This window comes from Hyalella azteca, unplaced genomic scaffold (genome assembly GCF_000764305.2).
Source record: "Hyalella azteca isolate HAZT.00-mixed unplaced genomic scaffold, Hazt_2.0.2 contig3278, whole genome shotgun sequence".
Classification (NCBI taxonomy): Eukaryota; Metazoa; Arthropoda; class Malacostraca; order Amphipoda; family Hyalellidae; genus Hyalella; species Hyalella azteca.
Window position 1 is genome coordinate 52,260 of NW_025933530.1, and position 21,421 is coordinate 73,680.

General features: G+C 43.7%; 1 protein-coding gene across 1 annotated transcript in view; it reads right to left on the reverse strand.

Annotated features, from left to right (window-relative positions):
• The window catches only part of LOC108666840 (xanthine dehydrogenase/oxidase-like), a 31,033-nt gene extending 9,710 nt beyond the window's left edge, over nt 1-21,323 (reverse strand). The window contains exons 1-18 of the mRNA XM_047879526.1: nt 20,966-21,323; nt 20,617-20,674; nt 19,764-19,854; nt 19,289-19,427; nt 18,662-18,820; nt 16,268-16,409; nt 15,367-15,534; nt 15,016-15,092; nt 12,725-12,821; nt 11,971-12,080; nt 11,245-11,409; nt 10,617-10,744; nt 10,215-10,381; nt 9,700-9,960; nt 8,924-9,105; nt 4,535-4,722; nt 884-1,045; nt 242-457 (exon numbers count right to left, since the gene is read on the reverse strand). Coding sequence (XP_047735482.1) covers nt 242-457; nt 884-1,045; nt 4,535-4,722; nt 8,924-9,105; nt 9,700-9,960; nt 10,215-10,381; nt 10,617-10,744; nt 11,245-11,409; nt 11,971-12,080; nt 12,725-12,821; nt 15,016-15,092; nt 15,367-15,534; nt 16,268-16,409; nt 18,662-18,820; nt 19,289-19,427; nt 19,764-19,854; nt 20,617-20,674; nt 20,966-20,998 — 2,543 coding nt within the window. The 5' untranslated portion in view covers nt 20,999-21,323. The remainder of the gene's footprint in view (nt 1-241; nt 458-883; nt 1,046-4,534; nt 4,723-8,923; nt 9,106-9,699; nt 9,961-10,214; nt 10,382-10,616; nt 10,745-11,244; nt 11,410-11,970; nt 12,081-12,724; nt 12,822-15,015; nt 15,093-15,366; nt 15,535-16,267; nt 16,410-18,661; nt 18,821-19,288; nt 19,428-19,763; nt 19,855-20,616; nt 20,675-20,965) is intronic.
• Between the last annotated feature and the right edge of the window lie 98 nt (nt 21,324-21,421).

The following is a 21,421-nucleotide window of genomic DNA, read 5'->3' on the forward strand; positions in this document are numbered from 1 at the left end:
GGTAAAAAAATTTCTCCCCTCATCACTCCCTTCGTGTAAATCATCCACAGCCCTAGAGAGTCCCCCCTCAAACTCTATTCACCTACACTACACCTACCCAGTTATGCGCTGTGCACATTTCTCATTTCCTACTGTCTTTTCTATTTCTCCCTCCTTCTGGCCACTTTGCACCACCTCTTGTTCTCTTCCAATCTTTACTATTTGAATCGCTCCACAACACCATGGACATCGTTCCTCCTACCAGTAAGCGTTGTCAGACGACAGCAACGCGCGCTCCATGACTGCGCGGGAGAGGTCCACGGAGCAGCCGGCGTTTGAGAAGAGGTCCGTTTCAACAGCCACCAGCACCCCAGACGAAGTGAAGCTCGCCTGCCACCTCCCAAGGAAGGGGTGACGAGCCCCCGTCAGCAGCATATCTTCCGCACGCTCCAGCACCACACGAACGGGGTGCTTCGTCCTGTTGAAAAAGCTCTGTAAGGAGAGTGGTGCTGGTAGGCTGTGAAGACAAGCGGTGTTAACCAATCGTTCAATGGCATCCTACGGATACTCTTCCCACAGCCAACCAATAGATTGGCCTTTTTGAAGTACTTTATGCATATAGAAGCAACACTATGTAGCTGGGTACCTCTGAAGGCACTCGATGAACAGGGCCCAAGCAGTTATTCAATAGCACAGATCATGATCCAAAACCTGAACAAACCCAACATTTCAACGTTTTCCACCCTGGCCGCAAGCCTTCCAATGTAATCACTGAACTCAACGACTTGTATTTTGGCCGCCGAGCTGGACCAAATGAATGTGAGTCAATTATAATATTCTTTTAACTGATAATAATAAGACAGTAATACAATTCCAATACTAAAACTTTTGATGAAACTCTTACACGCTTGCGGCGACTGCGACGGGCACTGACGCCACGACAGAGCGCGACTCCTTGCCGCCAAAACCTCCGCCAAGTCGCTTGGTCACGACCACCACTTTGTTGGCCGGTACCCCCAGCGCACGCGCCACCCGCGCCTGAGATGCGCCTGGGCACTGCGTCGAACTGCCCAGAAGGAAGCATCTCGGAGATCAAGTCCTAACGAGCGGACATAATAACATGGGACTGGTTTTGACAAATGGTTAGATCTTACCTTGTGACCTTATGATGAGTTCGGGACTTCCTAGTCCCCGGTCACGCTGATGCGCCGCCTTCGTCGTCCTCCGTCTCCGAGTCGGCGCTAGGCAGGTCACCCCGCCTTCGGGTCCCGGATGCAACGTTGGACGTATTCCGTATATTTGCACTCCTTTGGTCCAGCTGATGCAAGATGCTGTTGCTTGTCACTTACTGAGGGTAGTTTCCCATTACTGGGCAATCCGGGATCTTTCTCAACCAATTGTTCAGTATTCTCTTGAAAGTTGCAAGGGTGAACTCCCCTCCTCTCAGCTCAAACGCCTACAAACTCCTATATGCAGGTTAAAACTCGCTCGAAGTTAACTCGTATGAAAATTAGAAATTTTCACGCGTCGACTGATTTTATCAACTTCTGGATAATTGAAATGACACGTTTTTGGCAGGGCATTAAAGTGCCTCGTTCCTACAACGGACAGTGATCCCTCACGAAGAGTCTGTACTATGGCGCGGCTCTGTTAATAAATGGGGGAACCTTGCACAGTCTCCCTCTCCTTTCGTGGTAACGTATCACTATTCTGGAGATCTCACTCTCTAGGTTGGGAGCCAGTCCGGTTATCATCTCCCAAGTGTACAGTATGATATACCTCTCTCTTCTTTCCAGTGAGTACAGTCCAGATGTTTCAGCCTTTCCCAGTAGTTCAGGTTCAGCTCCTACATGCAGCTGATCCTGTACGTGAAGGTCCACTGCACTGCCTCTAATTTCCGCACTGCACTCGCCTTGAGTGGCGACCAAATTTGGCAGCAATACTCAAAATTGGGGAGCACGAGGGCACTGAAGAGTGTAATCGTTGGTGCTGCTTCTCTTGTTCGAAATGTCCGCCATATCCACCCCATCCGATGCCGGCTGCGCGTGACTATTTCCTGGATATGGGCATCAAACGTGACTTCAGTACTTATCAACACTCCGAGATCTCGAACTAGTTGCTTCTCCTCAATTTCTGTGCCATCTGATGCCAAGTAGCGATGTGGCATCCCTATCTCTGTGCGGACTCTTGGATCTCATTACTTCGAACTTGGTGCCATTGAACTGCATATTATTCACTAGGGCCCAATCGTAGATTGACGATAGGTCATCCTGTAACCTCTCGCAGTCTAGTTCATCTGTGATCTACACAGCACTCTTGTATCGTCCGCAAATGACGATGTAGATGCGTGGGTAAGTTCTGAGACAATACTGGCAAAATGAATGATGAAGAGGATCGGTCCAAGCACTGAGCCCTGCAGAACTCCGCTTTTCACCTTCGCTGCTCTCGATTTCGAGTTTCCAATTGCGACAGTTTGTACTCACCTCATGAGAGCACCATATGGTTAACTTTGTCAAATTTTTTAGCAAAGCCTAGGTATACCATGTCCACGCCAGCTTTCCCCTCCTGCTGGGCCACAAGACGGAGATGGTGCTCCAGTAACTGCGACAAACAGGAACAATTACGCCGGAAACCATGTTGTCCGTTATTGTACAGGTCAGCCTCTTCCATATACCGAACAAGCCTCCTGACCACTACCCTCTCAAAAACCTTGATCACATGTGAGGTCAAGGTCACAGGTCTGTAATTTTGGGGTCTGTCCCTCTGACCTCTTATGTGGATTAACGTTATCAGTCCTACTTTGAGACCCTCAGGGATAATTCCCTCCGTTATCGAGGCTTTCCAGAGCATTGTGAGCGGAGCCTTCAGTGCTCCAACACACTTCTTCAACAGCACTGCCGGAATTCCGTCGGATCCTGGCGCTGAAAACATCGCCAGTTCTTTGATACTTATTTCCATGTCTTCTGGTCCAAACTCAATGTTCTCCAACCCTCTACTGCCTGGCAGCTCCTGGAGAACTTCAATTTCACTCTCCTCCCTTGAGTAGCGGGGGATACTGAACACTGATTCAAACTGTGATCCTAGTAACTCACACATGCCAGGGTCATCTCCGACAATGACTTCGTTATCCTTAAGCGGGTCTACTGGCGTCTTTATTTTAGCCTTGGACTGAGCGTATTTAAAAAAATACTTGGGGTTCTCTTTGATGACCGCAACCACTCGCTCTTCCGCGGCTTGTTTTTCCATCCTGTGCGAATCCTGCAGCCTGAGTTCACTTTCCTTGTGCAAATCTACCAGCGCCTGTCTCCTCATATCACCAGTGGATTCAGCTTTTGTTTATTTAATCGCTTGCGTTTTCTCATGAGGATTCGTCGGTCTCTCGGAATGATGCGGACTTTAGGGCCTGTTTTTTTCGGGATATGATGCACACATACCTGTGCTAGTTTATCACACAGTTTTGTGTAGATTTCCTCAGCTTTCATCTCGTGGGACTCCACTCTCCAATCGATTTCGTTAATTTCATTCCAAATTGACACCCAATCCGTTCTTCGATTGTGGAAGTTAAGTCCTGCTAGTCCCTCTTGGGGTATAGACCTGGGCAGGTTTTCAATTCCAATTGTCGTTTTCACCATCACTAAGCGATGGTCAGGCAGTGAGGTTTCTTCAACCCGACCGTCAACCACCATTCTTTCATTATTAGTAAAGAAGAGATCGAGGATATTGTGTTCTATTGTCGGCGACCGTACCTACTGACAGAGCAAGTGACCCGCAGCAAACTTCACAGACTGCGCGTAGGATTCTCACGCATTTGTTATTTCAACATTGGTTCGTTAATAAGAGGCAAATAGTAGGAAAACAGGTAACGTAAATTCATTTTCGTTTCGTAGTCGCCAATAGATTGAATTGTACCTAAGCTGTTGATCGGAATGAAAAAATGCCTCGTTACTTATTAAATATTACGTTAGCGCAGTTGCAACTAGATAAACTATATTTCATATTTTCGCGAGAAACGAAAGTGAGTCTCAGGCAAAAACGGAAAATGTAATGGAAGTACAATCTTCCATCCCGTCCAATATCTCCAATTGATAGCCACATAAAATGACACAATGAAAAATTTGTACAAATGTTTCATTTTCAAAATCATTCAACTGAAGAATTTTCAATTCAAAGAAAGTTACTTCAATCGCTATTAAAAATTTAGTGTTTTAGCATTGGCGAGTTGAATACTTCAAAATAATAAAAAAAACAAAGACAGTAATGAATTGAATAAACAATGAGATCTCGCTATCACACTGGTCGAAATAACGGAGAAAAATCAGTCTTACATGCATTATAGTGGCGCCATCACATGAATGAAAACCGTTTCCATGTTTTATCTAAATTTTATACGGGATTCTTGTGCTGAGTTGGAAAAAGAACGCCGACAAGATATTTTATTGCCTGGGCCGACCGGCGAATGAATTATTGGTCAAACCTTTTTACGGCGTTTTTTCGAACAGTGCATAACTGCAACAATGAATAAAAATTATAAGATGATCGCTTCATTTTCTATTACCTGAACACTCGCATGGCTCCACACTCCTCCGGCACAGCGAGGTGAGCGTTGGACTCGAGGTAGAAGTGCTCCTGGCCCCCTAAGTGGATCTCCCCAGTGAGTGTGTGGTCTGCGGTGGCATGGGCCGCGTCGACGTTGCCACACGTGATGCTGAATGGCGGTAGCCACGTCTTGGCAGCGATTGCTTCCTGGGGGCAAGGCTGCCTTAAACTTCCATTCAGCAAAAGCAAGTGCAACTTTTTCCCCATACGCGTTGAAAAGACATTGGCATGAAAATAAATAATATTTTGAAGCGTATTATAGTCGCGGTTGAGCTGTGTGACAGTGCGGACGTGCGTGTTGCACGGGCTCAGAACTGACCTTTGCACTATGCCGGTCTAGTTCTATTTATGCTTTTTGTGCTGAAGCCTTTCAGTAAAAAGACTTAAGAGAAGTCAGTGGAAGAGAATGTGAATAGAGATTGGAAGTGACTAAAAAGTGTTTCCCTATTTCTTCTTATGACGAAACGAGAGTAAGCTTGTGAGAAAGGGCACAGTGCTGTACGCACAGTGCTCTACGCTCTGTCACCTATGTTCTGTCCCACCGTCTACCTATACCCTACCCCTTCCTCCTTCTACCCGCCTGTCGCGTCGAGCCCTTCATTCCCCCAGGGCACCCTGTCTTTCCCTCACCAGCTGCAGCTATTAACCTCGGCTGCTCCACCAGAGTCGAAATTTTAGAGGGCACTTTAACTATACTCAGGAAACTTTAACTATACTAAATTCAACTCAATTTTGAAGTTTGTCTCCGTCCTTTTCTCCGTTCATGAGCTCTACTTCGTGCATTTTATAATGGCTGGATAAAAAATAAAAAGTTAGTCGAGAAGCCCTCTGCGACCTCTAGGTCCTCTGGAAAAAAAATAAAACAAAATCAGCTTAGCTAGAGATGAAAGTTTGCAACTACTGCAAAAAGATCTCTCTGAGCAAAGTTGTTCAGACGGTCATCTGTGAACGTGGCGAAGATCTCATTTTTATCAGCAGTTTGAAGTTGAGCTCTAAGGAGTGTTCACTTCTCCATACAACTAAATTACTTCATTGGTTTTGCCGTGACGGAGAAAAACTAATTCTTGGTGCTCGAAAAAGTGAGGAGTCGTGGGAGAGCACGGCAATGAGTCGAAATCATTGAATGATGTAGTAAACAAAACTCCTTGAGTGAGATGGTGCGCTCGCTGGGGTGATAAATTGAGCTCGCTATGCATTGAGCTGACTGAAGTGAAAGCTTAGATGAAAAATACAGAAAAAATGTAAGTAAAGAACGAGATAGCTGATTTATCTGAAGCCATTAGCGAAAATTCCCGTGAATTACTTGATAGAGAACGTAAGAAATCCAACCTTGTGTGGTTTGTTATTCACGAAAGTACCGCATCTGATACGCAGGACCGAATGATGGCTGACACTGCATTTATCGCAGACTGTTGTAGCAAAGCACTGAGCACACCGGTTGATATTACATCGTATAAGAGGCTACGCTCGAATGATGCTGCTGCCAACACTTGCAGACCTCTGTTGCTGACTGTAAAGGATCCTGCTCAGGTCTGAAGCGCGCTGAAGGCAGCTGATCAGCTTGGAGAATCAGCTGAGTACAAGTTCGTTTCTATAAAGAACGATTCCATCGTTGTAGAGATGGTGATTTTTCGCGAGAAATGGCAAGAGAAAATCAGACGAAAAAGCACGGAAAATCACGTCAATCACTTCCAAGCTGTTAAGACAACACCGGCCGCTCACGGTCAGTCAGAGGAGCAGAACGACAAGTTATTAGTAGGAATGATGTCCGTAGATCCATGCCTGTAAATGATTTAGGAAGTAACCGCATACATCAAAGTGAGAGTGCACAAAAAGTTTTAAAATGTTCTCCGTTTGAACAAAAAAGTGAACTGTTAACTGTGATCGCAAACAAGTGTATAGACACTATTGATATTACAGAAACACTCTCTAAAAATCACGGGGAAAATTGTACCTGTTAAATTTCAGTTGCCAAGCTTTTATTGTTTTCATAACTTAAATGAGGAGCAGTGCAGTAGATTTGTAGCTCTGTGAGTTTGAATTCTTTTGGGGCCCAGCAAGTTCAGTTATCTGCAGAGCATCATTCAGCCAGAGAATCAGTGTGGTGCGAACTTTCTCTGCGTCTAGTAGCTATTAGAAACTACCGTCAGTTTGGAAAAGATCCGGTCGAAGGACGTTTTTTATATCTCCTTTGGACAAGTCACGAAAAGTACAAGAATCGGCGAAAGGCTACATCAGGCGTATTCTTCAGCGCCGAAATCACTATGTTATGTTATAGTGAGCCGTACAAAGAAAATACGCACAAAAAACAGAACTCAATATATAACTAGTGAAATACTCTGATATGGTAAACGTATTCATACTAATGAATTGCAATATAATTTCGAGAAAAGCCATGAAAATATAATGAGGAGATAGACAGGAGCTGCAACGATGTCAAACAAAGTTCAATTAGGGAAATTAAAACATAAATAAAAATGTCGTATGAAAATATTGTTCAAATTCAAACAAGCAACTGAGTAGAAGTTGAGTTGTCGATAGATGAGACAAATTATTTTACTCCAGACACTTACAAAAAAAAAGGAATCAAGTTGTTCTTTGCAGCAGAAAACACGAGCAACCATCTTTTCTGAGTTTACGAATATCACGAAGAAATAATTTGATTAAAAATCGTATTATGTAAAAATATGCAGAGGATGGTTTGCAAGGCCCAAATTTATTTTATAATTTCAAAATCTCCGAGCTCGTAGAGAATAGGGTATGTAATGCAGTGACACAACTCAGCCACAGATTAATGAAGACAGCATCAATCAAACTTCTAAACTCCAATCTATTGTTACGCATCCGTTGTAGCAATTCCATTTTAGAACATTTAATGTAACAAAATTCATGTAACTCACCTAATGCAAGAAATAAATTGCAATACATCTAATGTTACTTAATTATTGTACCCCATTTATTGTAACCAATCTATTGGCTCTACTATCACAAATCTTTAGTAACGCATTAATTGTGACACATCTTGCGAAGAATAATATACAGCATATATACAGCACGAAGAATAATATACATCGCATCCCCGTTGCGAAAAATAATATGCAGCAGTCCCGAGGGATAGCAGCACGATTTCCGAACTCAGCAGGCGAGATGGTCGTGGCATGATCAATGATTTTCGTGCAATGATCCGTGCTGAACATGATATACGTTGCGTTAATCGTAACGGACACTCTGATGATATATAGATGATGGATAACTAACAACACCATATAGGTTGCGTTAAACATAAAATACGCTGTGATGAACATGATGTAGGTTACGTTAAACATAAAGTACGCTGAGATGAACATGATGTTGGTTGCGTTAAACATAAAGTACGCTGAGATGAACATGATGTAGGTTACGTTAAACATAAAGTACGCTGAGATGAACATGATGTTGGTTGCGTTAAACATAAAGTACGCTGAGATGAACATGACATGTAGGTTGCGCTAAACATAAAGTACGCTGCGATGAACATGACATGTAGCTTGCATTGAACATAAGTTAAATTGTTATTAATACGATGTACTGTTACTCTGTTACTCTGCACTCCCACACTCCGTACCTGCAGCGTGATGACAGACCACAATATCACAATGTTACTCTGCACTAACAGACCACAATATTACTCTGCACTAACAGACCACAATGTTACTCTGCACTAACAGACTACAATGTTACTCTGCACTAACAGACCACAATGTTACTCTGCACTAACAGATCACAATGTTACTCTGCACTAACAGACCACAATATTACTCTGCACTAACAGACCACAATGTTACTCTGCACTAACAGACCACAATATCACTCTGCACTAACAGACCACAATGTTACTCTTCACTACCAGACCACAATATCGCTCTGCACTAACAGACCACAATGTTACTCTGCACTAACAGATCACAATGTTACTCTTCACCAACAGACCACAATGTTACTTTGCACTAACAGCTCACAATGTTACACTGCACTCTCACACTCCGTACCTGCAGCGTGATGACAGACCACAATATCACAATGTTACTCTGCACTAACAGACCACAATGTTACTCTGCACTACCAGACCACAATATCGCTCTGCACTAACAGACCACAATGTTACTATGCACTAACATACCACAATGTTACAATGCACCAACACGCTCCGTACCTGCAGCGTGATGACAGGCGGCTCTGTCACTCTACACTCCCACACTCCGTACCTGCAGCGTGATGACAGGCGGCTCTGTCACTCTACACTCCCACACTCCGTACCTGCAGCGTGATGACATGCGGCTCTGTCAGTCTACACTCCCACACTCCGTACCTGCAGCGTGATGACAGGCGGCTCTGTCACTCTGTACTGGACAGTAACGAGTCTGGCGGCTCGTCTGGCAGTGAGCTCGTCCTCTGCCACCACCAGACCGATGGGTTGCCCGATGAACTTGACAGACTTGCTAGCGAAGACCTCTTCATCTTTCACGATCTCGCCGCACACGTTGCGTTCGCCTGCGCCAGAATACTTGCTAAGTACATCGGTACAGTGGAACAGGGTACCAATTGCATCAGTATTGGATATATAATTAACTGCCTATCCTTGCATCAATTGCACCGTAACATAAATGAATTATATTTGCTAGAAAAAGATAGGCGGATGTATACTTTTTCTTTACTACATCGTCCAGAGTTGCAGGAATATATTTTTCCTTTCCCAATCATTCCAGAGAGAGGCTAATTAATTTTGCTAATAAAATAATGGATAATTTTTTACCTCTGCTGGGTGTGGGAGGGTTAACCTCGAAATTTTTTTGTGAGGACATATTTTTAACTACCATTTTCATTACATAGACCGATAAAAACGAAAGCATATTCGCACGCATGCGCATCAATTTTTCGTGCGTCCAAGTTTTCAGTGAAAACCATGAGACACAGCGGATACTATGACTATATCTGCCTAGCACCTCATACCCCACAATACGACTGCTGCTCTTCTGATAGTGACGAGTCTCACTGGCCAAATGTTTTTAGCGATATTTCAAGCAGCTTTGGACTCCCCGTTACTTGCTCCCCCAATTTACAGCAGTAAGTGCCACTTTTTCTCACCCGGTACGTCTTTGGCGGACACGAAGGCGTGGACGCCGGCCACCGCAAGTGCCGCAGAGGCGTCGACTGAAACGATGTCGGCTCGAGCCTCGGTGGACAGGACGAAGGCACCGAAAAGCTCGTTGACGTAAGGCGGTAGGTCGTCCACGTAGGTCGCCTCCCCAGTTACCTGCTGCAGGGCAGCAGGTTGATCCGTATTGAAACTTATGAGGCAAGTGATGGGAAAGCCCCTATCTTTGCAGTCATAATAGCCTACAAAATCTGTCCGAAAGAATACTCTTCACAGATTTTCAATACAAAAGAATGCCTGGCAGAGTAAGCATGAAGCACTTACCCTGACACTATCCCTTCTAAACTTACTAAACTACTCTCCACTGTAGCCGCTCTACTGTTGGCAGGGTAATCGAAATAGCTTATTTCCCTTATCGAATCCCTTAATAACCCTATTTACCATTCTTATTGCATTATTTTATCTCCCTCAATTACCTCACACAAATTGCCACAACTACAACAACTTCTGAGCACAGTTATGCAGCCGACCTGCTCGTAGAGATGAGTTGCCCTGTGAGGAGGCCGCTTGTTGGACCCCAGCAGCTCCTGATGGTGCGGTGCCAGGGGTGCCACACTCGGCATGGTCTTGCTCAGCTCGTGGCGTACGTGCAGGTAGAACTTGAAGAAGAAACTGGAATAAAGTTCAAGTGGTAATTTGACGACGAAGATGAACTCAGGGCACAGAGATCGTGTTCCTAATAGTTTTACGGGGGGGGTGGGATTTGAGATCCCAATGTATCGGATTGTAGTCCAATTTTCAGATAATGAGAAATCTGGGAGAAAACGAGACCGAAATTCAAAAGAATCGGGAGACGCTTCACAATATTTATGTCGATAAATTTACTTCAAATAAATAAGTTTATTACCTGGGCACAAGTGCAGCTCTATAAGCCGTCATGCCCCCAGGGGCACTGGGCGCTATCTGCACCTCCTGCAGCAGGGATGACGTCACCTCCTGCAGCAGCTGCTCATCCCACCTACGGCCCTCCATCGCCTGCAGGAGAAAAGAGAATCAAACCACAAAAGGAATTAAAGTCTACGTGTGAATCCCACATGCACAGTACCCGCACAGCGGAGAGGAGTAAAAGTATGTGGTATTGAACTTATTGTTGAATTTTTTTTCCGGTAGTGAAATAATAAAGCAAAACATGGATGTGGAGTTTCTAACTTAATTACGTGCTACCAAGACCTAGGGCGGTACTGTGCCAGAAGCTGCAAGGCACGTGAAGTGTGATAGAGCAGAACCTGCCCGCTACCTGTCCAGTACGTCTCAGCCCAGTTCTTGCCAAGCACCCGCCCAACATCTGCTCAGCACCAGCCCAGTCAAGTTCAGTGGACTGGGACTTGGCCTGGACTGGGCCAGTCCAGTCTCTGTAAAGCCCCTGCGCAGTTCCTGTCCAGCACCTGCCCAGTACCTGCCCAGCATCTGTCCAATACCGGTCCAGTACCTGTCCAGTACCTGCCCCAGCACCTGCCCAGCACCTAACCCAGTACCTCCATGGTGCGTGTCGCCTGCAGCGTGGTCGCAGCGACGCCTCCAAAGGCTATGTTTGCGGTTGCCACGTGGTCGCCGCGCATGCGCACCAGCAGCGCCGCGTTCACGATGGCGATGTCATCATCGCGACGGCGTGATTGCTTGTAGCCGCGGAAATATTCTTCCTGAATGATTAGGAATATTCTATATTATACCAGAAAAAGTAAATTATTTCATTTCCTCACGCACATTAAATATCGTTATTAGCTGCGCGTTGGGCTTGATATTTTGATTAGATTATTTCATTGTCCATTTCATGTTATACGTGCATGAGCGTAAAAATTGGATTATTAGACGACCGATCTAATTGCCTAACGATATTGCATCTGCAATGTATGCTCAGCAATTTAGTACAGTGCGCAATTGGATTCTTAATCGAGAATGAAGAGTCTTGGCCAGTTTCTGGTGGCGAAGTTTATGCCAGCAATAAGGTAGTGCGGATGGTGACAATACAAGATAGTGTTGGTGGTGCCATTACCAAGGTAGTGAAGATCGTGCTAGTAGCAAGGTAGTGAAGGTGGTGCCATTACCAAGGTAGTGAAGATGGTGCTAGTACCAAGGTAGTGAAGGTGGTGCCATTACCAAGGTAGTGAAGATGGTGCCATTACCAAGGTAGTGAAGATGGTGCCATTACCAAAGTAGTGAGGGTGGTGCCATTACCAAGGTAGTTAAGATGGTGCTAGTACCTGTGTGGTGAAGGGGATGGTGACGGCCACCAAAACCTCGGTGCTGGAGACATCACACGTGCGATAGCCCGTAAAGAACGTCGCGTCCATCACCCGATCGCGCGCACCACCTGACGAGTCGGAGGTCATGATTTGTGGTGAAATGGAGACGTGATCACGTGCTCTTGCTTTAAAATTAAGTAAGTCTATTTGAATATTACTTGACTCATCAATGCTGATGTTCCTTGACGCGTCTTTCAACTCAGCGGGTTAATTGTCACTATTCCTTGCACTAGTCGGGTTCATCGTATGTTGAGTTTAACAGTCCAATGGTTCATCAATTATTTGTTTACCACTCGTTGGGTTCACCAGCTAGTCAACGGGTTCACCAATCATTGGTTTACCAGTCGTTGGGTCCACCAGTCTACGGGTTCATCAATCATTTGTTTAACAGTCATTGAGTTCACCAGTGGACGGGTTCATCAATCATTGGTTTACCACACGTTGGGTTCACCAGTCAGCGGAATCTGCGGTCGCCTGGTTTATTTAACGTCCAGTTTACAAGTAGTTGATCTATCAGTCATCAACTAACCAGTCATTGGTTTACACGTCATTGGGTTACAGCCAGCGAAAATCCAGTTCTCGGGTTGACCTGTTATCGGTTCACCAACTGTTGGCAAAATAATTATCATTCATCACAGTCTTGACAATTTCAAATTAAATGTCGTTCCTATAAATGTGGGACGGTAACTATTGAGCCGAAACTTGTCATCACCTGTCAGGCTGTCGAGATGCAGCACGGAGCGGGACGCCAGCAGGAGGGGGTTGAGGTCACTGATGGGAGAGCTCGTCATGATGTTGCCCCCGAGACTCTACGGAATAAAATATGCCTGCATTGAAGAAATAAATCTTAAAACAACTTTTTCGCAACAATATACATGTATGATTTGACACATATTTCGCCCACATGAGGCGGAGATCTGGCTAGCTGGCTCATGTACGACAAAAGAAATGATGCTGAATCTTGACAGTTGGATATAGCAATTAGGTTTAATGCTGCAGCCATGCAAGCTTTGATGGAAAGGACATGAAGCTGAAATTATTCAATTCAATATAAATTAAAAACATGATTTTGATAATAGTCCACCGAATTTCTTCTTTTGTGAACATATAGGTCATATAGAATACATTTTATGTGCAAGATAAACATATCTGAGGATTTTTAAATGGGTCTTTGAGCATTTATCAAGCTTTTGCAAGATTTCAAAATATTCCTTAAGGGGAGCGTCTAGGTCCAAAGGTCGAAATTTTGGCTTCTCCGGTTTTTAGGCTCATCTTAAAGCTTACTTTCTGACGCATCGAACGGTGCTAGAACCATCTCTGTACGTTGATTTATGCATTCGCATCAGATCCCGTAAGGGGGGGAGGTGTCCGGGCCCCTTCGATCAGTAAAGTTAAGGCGGAAATTACCCGGCCGGGCACCATAAAGGGGATCGTCTGATGTAAAGCGGCCAATTATGACATTCTCCAGTTCTTATACTCATCTTAAAGCTTACTTTCTGCCGCATCGAACGGTACTAGAACCATCTCTGTACGTTGATTTATGCGTTCACGACAGATCCCGTAAGGGTAAAGGAGGTGGGGGGCCTTCAGTAATTCCAAAGGGGGAAATTAACTATAAAATGTGCTCTTCACTCGGCTAGAGCTCAGTAACCTCATAGACAGCAAGCGGGATGGTGTTCATTTAGTTGCTCCATGTACCGATGACTGACTTTGAAGTGAGTTGATGCTTACTTTTGGTATCTAGGCTACGTTACGCGCCTTTACGTGCCGCGCGGCGGTTTTTTGCCTCTACTGAAAAGTTGCCAAAGGTGAAAACCTCTCTCACGGCAATCCTATCTCCTCCTATAGTTTTGAAGCTACAGCAATGAGACATATACCATTCTATTTGGAAAAGAAAGATCTACAAACGTCACTCACTTGGTTGTTTTTCTAATTTCGTTATAGTTCGGATTTTATTTTGCAAAAAGTGGTGGAGGGCGGGGGTAAAATTGAAAAATATCGGAGAAAATGCTCCCACACCCACAAAAATGAGAAATCAAAAAAACCGCAAAGTGACGTTTTTAGATATGGTCTTTACGCATCGAATGATGTGTGTCTCGATTTTGTAGCTTGATAATCCTAGGAGGAGATAGGATTTCTAAAGTACCCCCTTTTTGGCCGTTTTATACGAATTTCACGTTTTCTTTCATTTTTTCGAAAAATTCACACGGGTAAAAAAGTCTTAGAATTCCGTTTTACATACGTGTACCAAATTTCGAATAGATCCGTCTGTAAATAACCGAGATAAAGTTGTCCATAGACGCTCCCCTTAATTAGTCTAAGTCAAAATTTTCAATACAAATTTAGATTTTCAGAGATATCCGAGAGAAACTATATATATATAGGATCGCATGCATGGCTTCCCCCATTTTCTAAACAAGTAAGAGGGCCAATTTGGTGCGGCAACTTATTCAAGCCAGGCTTATCTCAATTGTAATTCTTTCTATTATGCGGTCTGACATAAGAAAATCATAGTCATATGAACGCGAATTTTAGCTCGTGTGTCCTGGAAATAGTGTGTCATTCGAATAATGTACCAACAAATAGTAGCTTGGGATTAAATCAATAAAATCAGCTCGAAATATAGTATGACGCGCAATATATGTCAATTACGACGCATTAAATGAAATGTAGCGGCTGATTAACGTATTTTTTTACCTGAAAAAATCTACTAATTTCATCTGAAATAATTCTCAATATTTAGTTATGTATTATAACATGTGCTTAGTGACTCTAATGATCGTTTTAACTGTCGACGGCGATCATAACAGCGCTCAACTCGTAATCTCAAGCATGAAAAATGTGCGAATTGCAATCGTCAGAAAACAATGGGAGTGTTGTCGGCAGTTCATTGCTGGTATATTAATATTTATCTGCATTTTCCTCCAGTTGTATTATAAACAATAATAACCACAAGACATTATCAGTAGAGTGATAATATAACCAAGATAATGAAAGACTCACGGCCACGTTCCTGATCTGCTTGCCGGCGAACCACTTGAGCATTTCCAAGATGGCCGCCAGTACGCCAGTCTTGTACGCTGCACCAAATATGCGGTAAATAAGTACGCCATATTCTATAGATTTCATATATAATTAAATGAGAAATATTATTCTAAAACGAGCGTCTCATTTGGTCAAATTTCTAAAGCAAAACAAATTTAAGAAATTTCAATTGCTTCAATTAATATCGTATCACATCAAACTAGTTAATATATTGACATATTCTTACAAATAGCATGTTATTAGTATATTATAATGATACTAATGTTAATATATTGATCGATTATATCAGTTAAATACGCTGACAACCACCTGGCATGGAGCTGACGATCTCCACCAGCTTTCGCTCCATCTGCGTTAGCGTGACAGCTGCTCCAATACGCACTCCCACATCACGAACCTCTACCTGCTCCATCTGGGGCACTCCAGACACGCGCACCAGCGCTTTGTACAGCTGGTGCTTCATGCGCACCTCCACTCCTTTGAGAGATGCGCATATACAGCAATGAATATACGGGTGTTATAGGGTATAATTGGCCATGGGCCTATTTCTTCAATGGCGACACTTCTATTCTATTCTATTCTATAATTTCCACAAACTATGCCATATTCCCTTTCATGATCCGATTGATATGTGGATATACAGGCAAAAAATCATAATATGCAGAATTTACCTACTTTTGCGCAGAAAAACTTGAGTCAAAATTTTGAGAAATTTAGCATGAATCGGGAAAAAAGCCAACTTTGAAATATGCCGAATTATTTGTACTCTCAGTAGAAAATAATTTGTACAGAATATAGGTCACAATACTTAGGAGGCACCCGAATGAACGAAAAAAACTGAATGATTTAGATGCAATTAATGGTGTTCATGTGATTTCTGTTAATGTCAATTAAATGGTGTTCATGATAAGTTTCTGTTTTCCAGAAAACTCTTACAACGTGAAAAATCCTTGTATGCATTTCTCTTGGTACGCAAAGGAATAAAAAAGCGGTATACGCACCTACTTCAGTGTTGCCCCAAAGCGGTATACGCACCTACTTCACACATCTAGATGTGTATAAGAGACAGCCTATATACTTCAGTGTTGCCCCAAAGCGGTATACGCACCTACTTCAGTGTTGCCCCAAAGCGGTATACGCACCTACTTCAGCGTTGCCCCAAAGCGGTATACGCACCTACTTCAGTGTTGCCCCCAAGCGGTATACGCACCTACTTCAGTGTTGCCCCCAATGATCTTGAGGTCAGGGTGCTGGTGCTTGAGGGCGAGCAGCTCCCCCAGGCTGCACACCTGCCAGAAGCTCACCCGTGGCCCTCGGAACTCCAGAGACGAGTTGACGTAGCCAGCCTCCAGCTGGAGGGTGATGAATCAGTGAATATCAACGGGAATTCACTGAATATCAAGGGAATTCACCGGGCGGTAGGCAAGGCAAATTTGAAGCCGTGAGTTGCGTGTTCGAGACCACAATTAACAAGCTGTAAATGTTCTTGTGATGTTCAGAATCGGCAACAGGTCTAACGGCCCGACTATAAACACGACACCATTAAATATTATTTTAAAACCAGCATGATACATACATAATATAAATTACAGAATAAAACTGTACGAAAGATTTCGGTGTAATGTTGTCAACCTCAGCCTGTTACTAGTGTCAACATGTTAGCTGTTACTTGTTAAGTTGGTACCAGTTAACACTTACAGGTATTTTTCCATGTTTCAGTTTGCTTACAGTCATTTTTACACAGTTATTTTTATGTTTCACCTTCCCTACATGGATGTCTACTTTAATCTACCAATCTCAAAAATAATCCACAAATATATACAAATAAAAGACTGATTTTTATATGTATTTGTGGATAATTTTTGAGATTGGTAGATTAAAGTAGACATCCATGTAGGGAAGGTAAAACATAAAAATAACTGTAACTTTTATTTAATGTATTTAACCCGTACTAGTTCAGTTAGGTTAATTGCAATAAAGTTGCATTGATATGTTTTGAAAATGTTTTATTATCATTAAATGTTTATGAGTAAATCCCAATAGCACAACAATAAATATTTAGAGACTTCCAATAATTTTGGCCATTGTAGCGGCTAATGTAGCCGCGCTACATTTTACTGTAGCGGTAGCGGTAGCGCCCGCTACATTTAGAGCATGTAGCGGTAGCGGTAGCGCCGCTACATTTCCAAGTAGTGCTGCCCAGCTCTGTTAACTACTTGTATAAAACCTCATCGTACCTTATCCTGTAATCCTATCTATTAATAATTACTACTAAGGAAGTGTAAGGCGTCAATGTTAATACCATTCGTCCCTGAATATTTCCTCATTGATGTCTTCCTTATGGAAAGATAATCTCTATCACTGCAATATCTTAATAAACATTTCTTTGCGTTAGACTTTCCTGTGTATCAAGTCACGCCCTTAAAGGCGTCAAATGGCGAAGCTCTATTAACTCTGCCCCGATCTGGAAACCTCAGCCTTGGGCGAGGACCGCTGTCGGTATACCCCTGCTCCTGTCCATATCAAACAGGACAGTTTTGCCACTCAACGTCAGGGTAGAGAACACTCGGATATACTCAAGATTTCTCCTTGCTACAACTGGACGCCGAAGACATCAGTGTTAAAACTCCAAGCAGTAACCCTATTTCATCCTAAAATGTAAGCAGAACTTCAATCCTAAATAATACTGGACAATTGTTTACTCTTTTCCTCCATATCCTCGGATCACGCTACAACCGCCTCAGGTCTTTCTTAATTACCATTCATGTAAGATATGCACAGAAAAGCAACCTCACACAGCGGCGCCAGCGAACAAATAGCAAGTGATTATTGAGTGACGTAGATCAGTGACCACACAGAATGACAGAATGCTGTGTGGGGGAAGATTTCCGAAAATTTGAGCTCTCCAGCATTTACTGCTTCTACAATTTGAGCATCGGACTCCGACACTATCTACGAGACGAATTCATCGAAGAAAACGACTATGGCTTCAGCAACTACAGACCCAGCATATACATTAGCAGAGCTAAATAATAAATTGCACGGGATATATTAATTTTTAATCTTCAGAGCGCAACGTTTGCAGGGCATCAACCGCAAGCAATAAGCGACCTTAAGACGCTCCCTCCACGTAGTTTGGTTACGAGAGGCGTCTGAAAAGATGGGGAGGCGCGAAGAGACGTTCTACCGCCAGTAGCATCGACCTTCCGCCACAAGAGAGCGAGAGCAGCAAACCCAAGTGACACGACATCCATGCCACATGCAGGAGGCCGCGCATCTATCTACGNGGGTGCGGGTGAATGGACCGGAGTCCAATCACCCTAAGGGCTGCTGCCAGCCTCTCCAAACCGGCTCGCCACCGTCCGGCAGGCACCGATGAGGGTCCCCGAGGGTCCCTCGCCTTGAAAGTTATTAAAGAGTGGTACGGTTGGGCTAGTCCCATCTTCCTCTATTGTGAGCGAGGGGGTGTTGGGCATCTCTCCTTGCGGCTTGATCCCACATTGCCCCGCCCCCTGGTGGATCCTTTGCCGCTTCAGGGGCCAACAGCTGCTGGCCACTAGCGAGTCCCCCTTGCGCCTCAGGAGGCGAACCATCGAGCAAGGACCATCATCACCGTCACCACCATCATCATCATCACCATCACCACCACCACCAGGCACCCACCAACAAGGGCTTCCTCGAGCTGGGCGAGGGAGGGCGGCGTAGGCTGGGAGCGCAGCAGCGCGTACGCCGACATCACAAACCCCGGCGTGCAGAAGCCGCACTGCGAGGCGCGTACGACGTCAATTAGACGCGGGGATTATTGAGTAATTGACAGAAAAACACTCGATTTCTATTTACCAGATTCCGGATAAAGGTTAATCAGTGTAATTAGTGAATGCAAGCTTTTTACTTGTGTGCTTGTGTAAGATAACACAAACGGTACGCAGAAACCAAAAGGGTGCATTTTCTATTCAATTAATTAGACGGCCGAATTAAGGTCACGGTTAATAGCGCACTAATTTTATGCCTTACCCGCTGTGGGCATCGCTCTGGTGCCGCTCACCGCCGCTGCAGGCGAGACGGCCATAACGGAGCGTCGACTCAACGCCAATGTGAGAGCCAAATAACGGCGCTCAAGTGGTCTTTCCGACACTACCATTGCATAGAAGTGACATCAACACGAATGTAGGTTAGTCGTAAATAATGCCGGCCTCATTTATAAACTGGGCTGTGAAAGATGCAGACTAACCTGAGAGCCGTGCGCCTTAGCCAGCCTCTCCTGCACGGGGTGTAGCCTTGACGTGGCGCCTCCCAGCGCCTCAACGGTCGTAACAGCGGCGCCATGTAGTGTCACCACGGGCGTCAGACAGGCGTTGACAGAGAGGTGCCTGATGATAGACGGGCGTCAGACAGGCGTTGACAGAGAGGTGCCTGATGATAGAGTAATCGACAAGCGTTCACTGAGTTCAGTCACCAGCCTCCATCATATCGCACTTACTGTTACCACCACCGCCGCAACGCAAACAATCGCATAACTCGTTGGTTCCATCAAATAAAATGATCATTTTATATTCAATTTTTCGTGGAAAGAAAAGAGGCACAATTGTTTGGTCATTATCTGATGCCTGGAGATCATGACAGTGCAGTCCCCCTAGTCCCCTCACCTGACTTGGTCCCCCTCCAGTCTGGAGATCATGACAGTGCAGTCCCCCCAGTCCCCTCACCTGACTTGGTCCCCCTCCAGCCTGGAGATCATGACAGTGCAGGCCCCACATCCCCCCTCCCCGCACCCCAGCTTGCTCCCCACGAGTCGTCCTTCACGTCCTCATTAAGGAACATTACAGCTGCATCCTATTAGTCGCAATTTATTTTTCATAAATTCATTGTCTACCATAAGATAGTGGAAATAAAAATTTTTATTTTGGTTCTGAAATCACACTTAATATAAGTGTGATTATTATATTAGGCTGCAGTGAAATCACTTTAATGTGGTGAAATCAGACTTATTATAAGTGATGAGAATGTGGTGAGGCGTATGAGCTCTAACAATCAAAACGACTGACAAGATAGTCACAGTATAGGTACGATAACTACATTCTAGAAGGTAGAGTACATTACTATCAGGTGCATTGCGTTACTATCAGGTGCACAACATTACTATAAGGTTCACTAAATGTACAATCAATTCCAATGCATTTCTATCATGCGCACTGCATTACTATACAATGCACTATCAAGTGCAAAGATTTACTATCAAGTGCATTGCATTACTATTAAGTGCACCGCATTTCTATCAGGTGCATAGTTTTACTATCAAGTGCATTGCATTACTATTAAGTGCACCGCAATTCTATCAGGTGCATTGTTTTACTATCAGGCGCAGTAAATCAAATTAATATCTAGTGCACTGCATTACCATCCGTTGCTGCGCATCTGGAATGTTCAGCGCAGTGCGCTTAGCTTAATTAAAAACATATTGCAATATTTTGAGACAAAACATATTGCGATATAGCTTTGATCTGTGACAATGATCCTTAATGGGCATTATTGGAGCTCTTATATAAAAATAAAGGATACGTTTGGTGCGCAGATACCACAACAAATTCCATTCTGGATCCGGACTGTGCTCTTCCACCTGAAAAATCCAGCGGTTCAAGTTATTTTGAATATTGTTCACTAAAGTTTGCATAGTGGTGTGATCTGGGTTAACAACATCAATTAAACTCCTTCATTGAAATTTGGCACCAGTGATATAGAAGGTGGATTCTTAATAGAAAGCCATGGCAGCAATCATGTCATAAAAATCAATTAATTTTCATCTAGAATTCATGGAGACGATAATGAACCTTCAAACCATAAAAACTTTCCAACTTTCATGGAGCTAATAATCGTTATGATAAGCGAACATTTATTTCTAATTTCTCACCTTATTCCCGTTTATGAAGAAAATCAAAGACATTTTTGCCTGAATTTTGTTGGTGTTGACCTGCCAGAAGATGTAGCTGTCGCAAACCAGAGAATTTAAATTCTATCTTCCTCACGCTGTGTATCTTGGATTATTCAAAATGTAAACATTTAGAAATACGTTGTACTAATCACAGAGAAATTTATTGAGTGTATTATTCAGACAACATTTCAAACACGATGCATTATTCAGACAAGCGTTAAGAATACAAAACATTATTCAGGGCATCAATGAACGCTGTTTTATTCAAACCACTATTAAAATTGCAATGCATAGACTTTGAAAAGTCGCGACTCGTTTACTCTATTCGTAGCGTCTGCTAAAAGGCAAAATGAGTAGCGTATAGCGTACACAACTGAGTTAACCTATAATGAATAAAGTTCCAGGAATAAATTCCGTTGTTAGCCATCTCATATA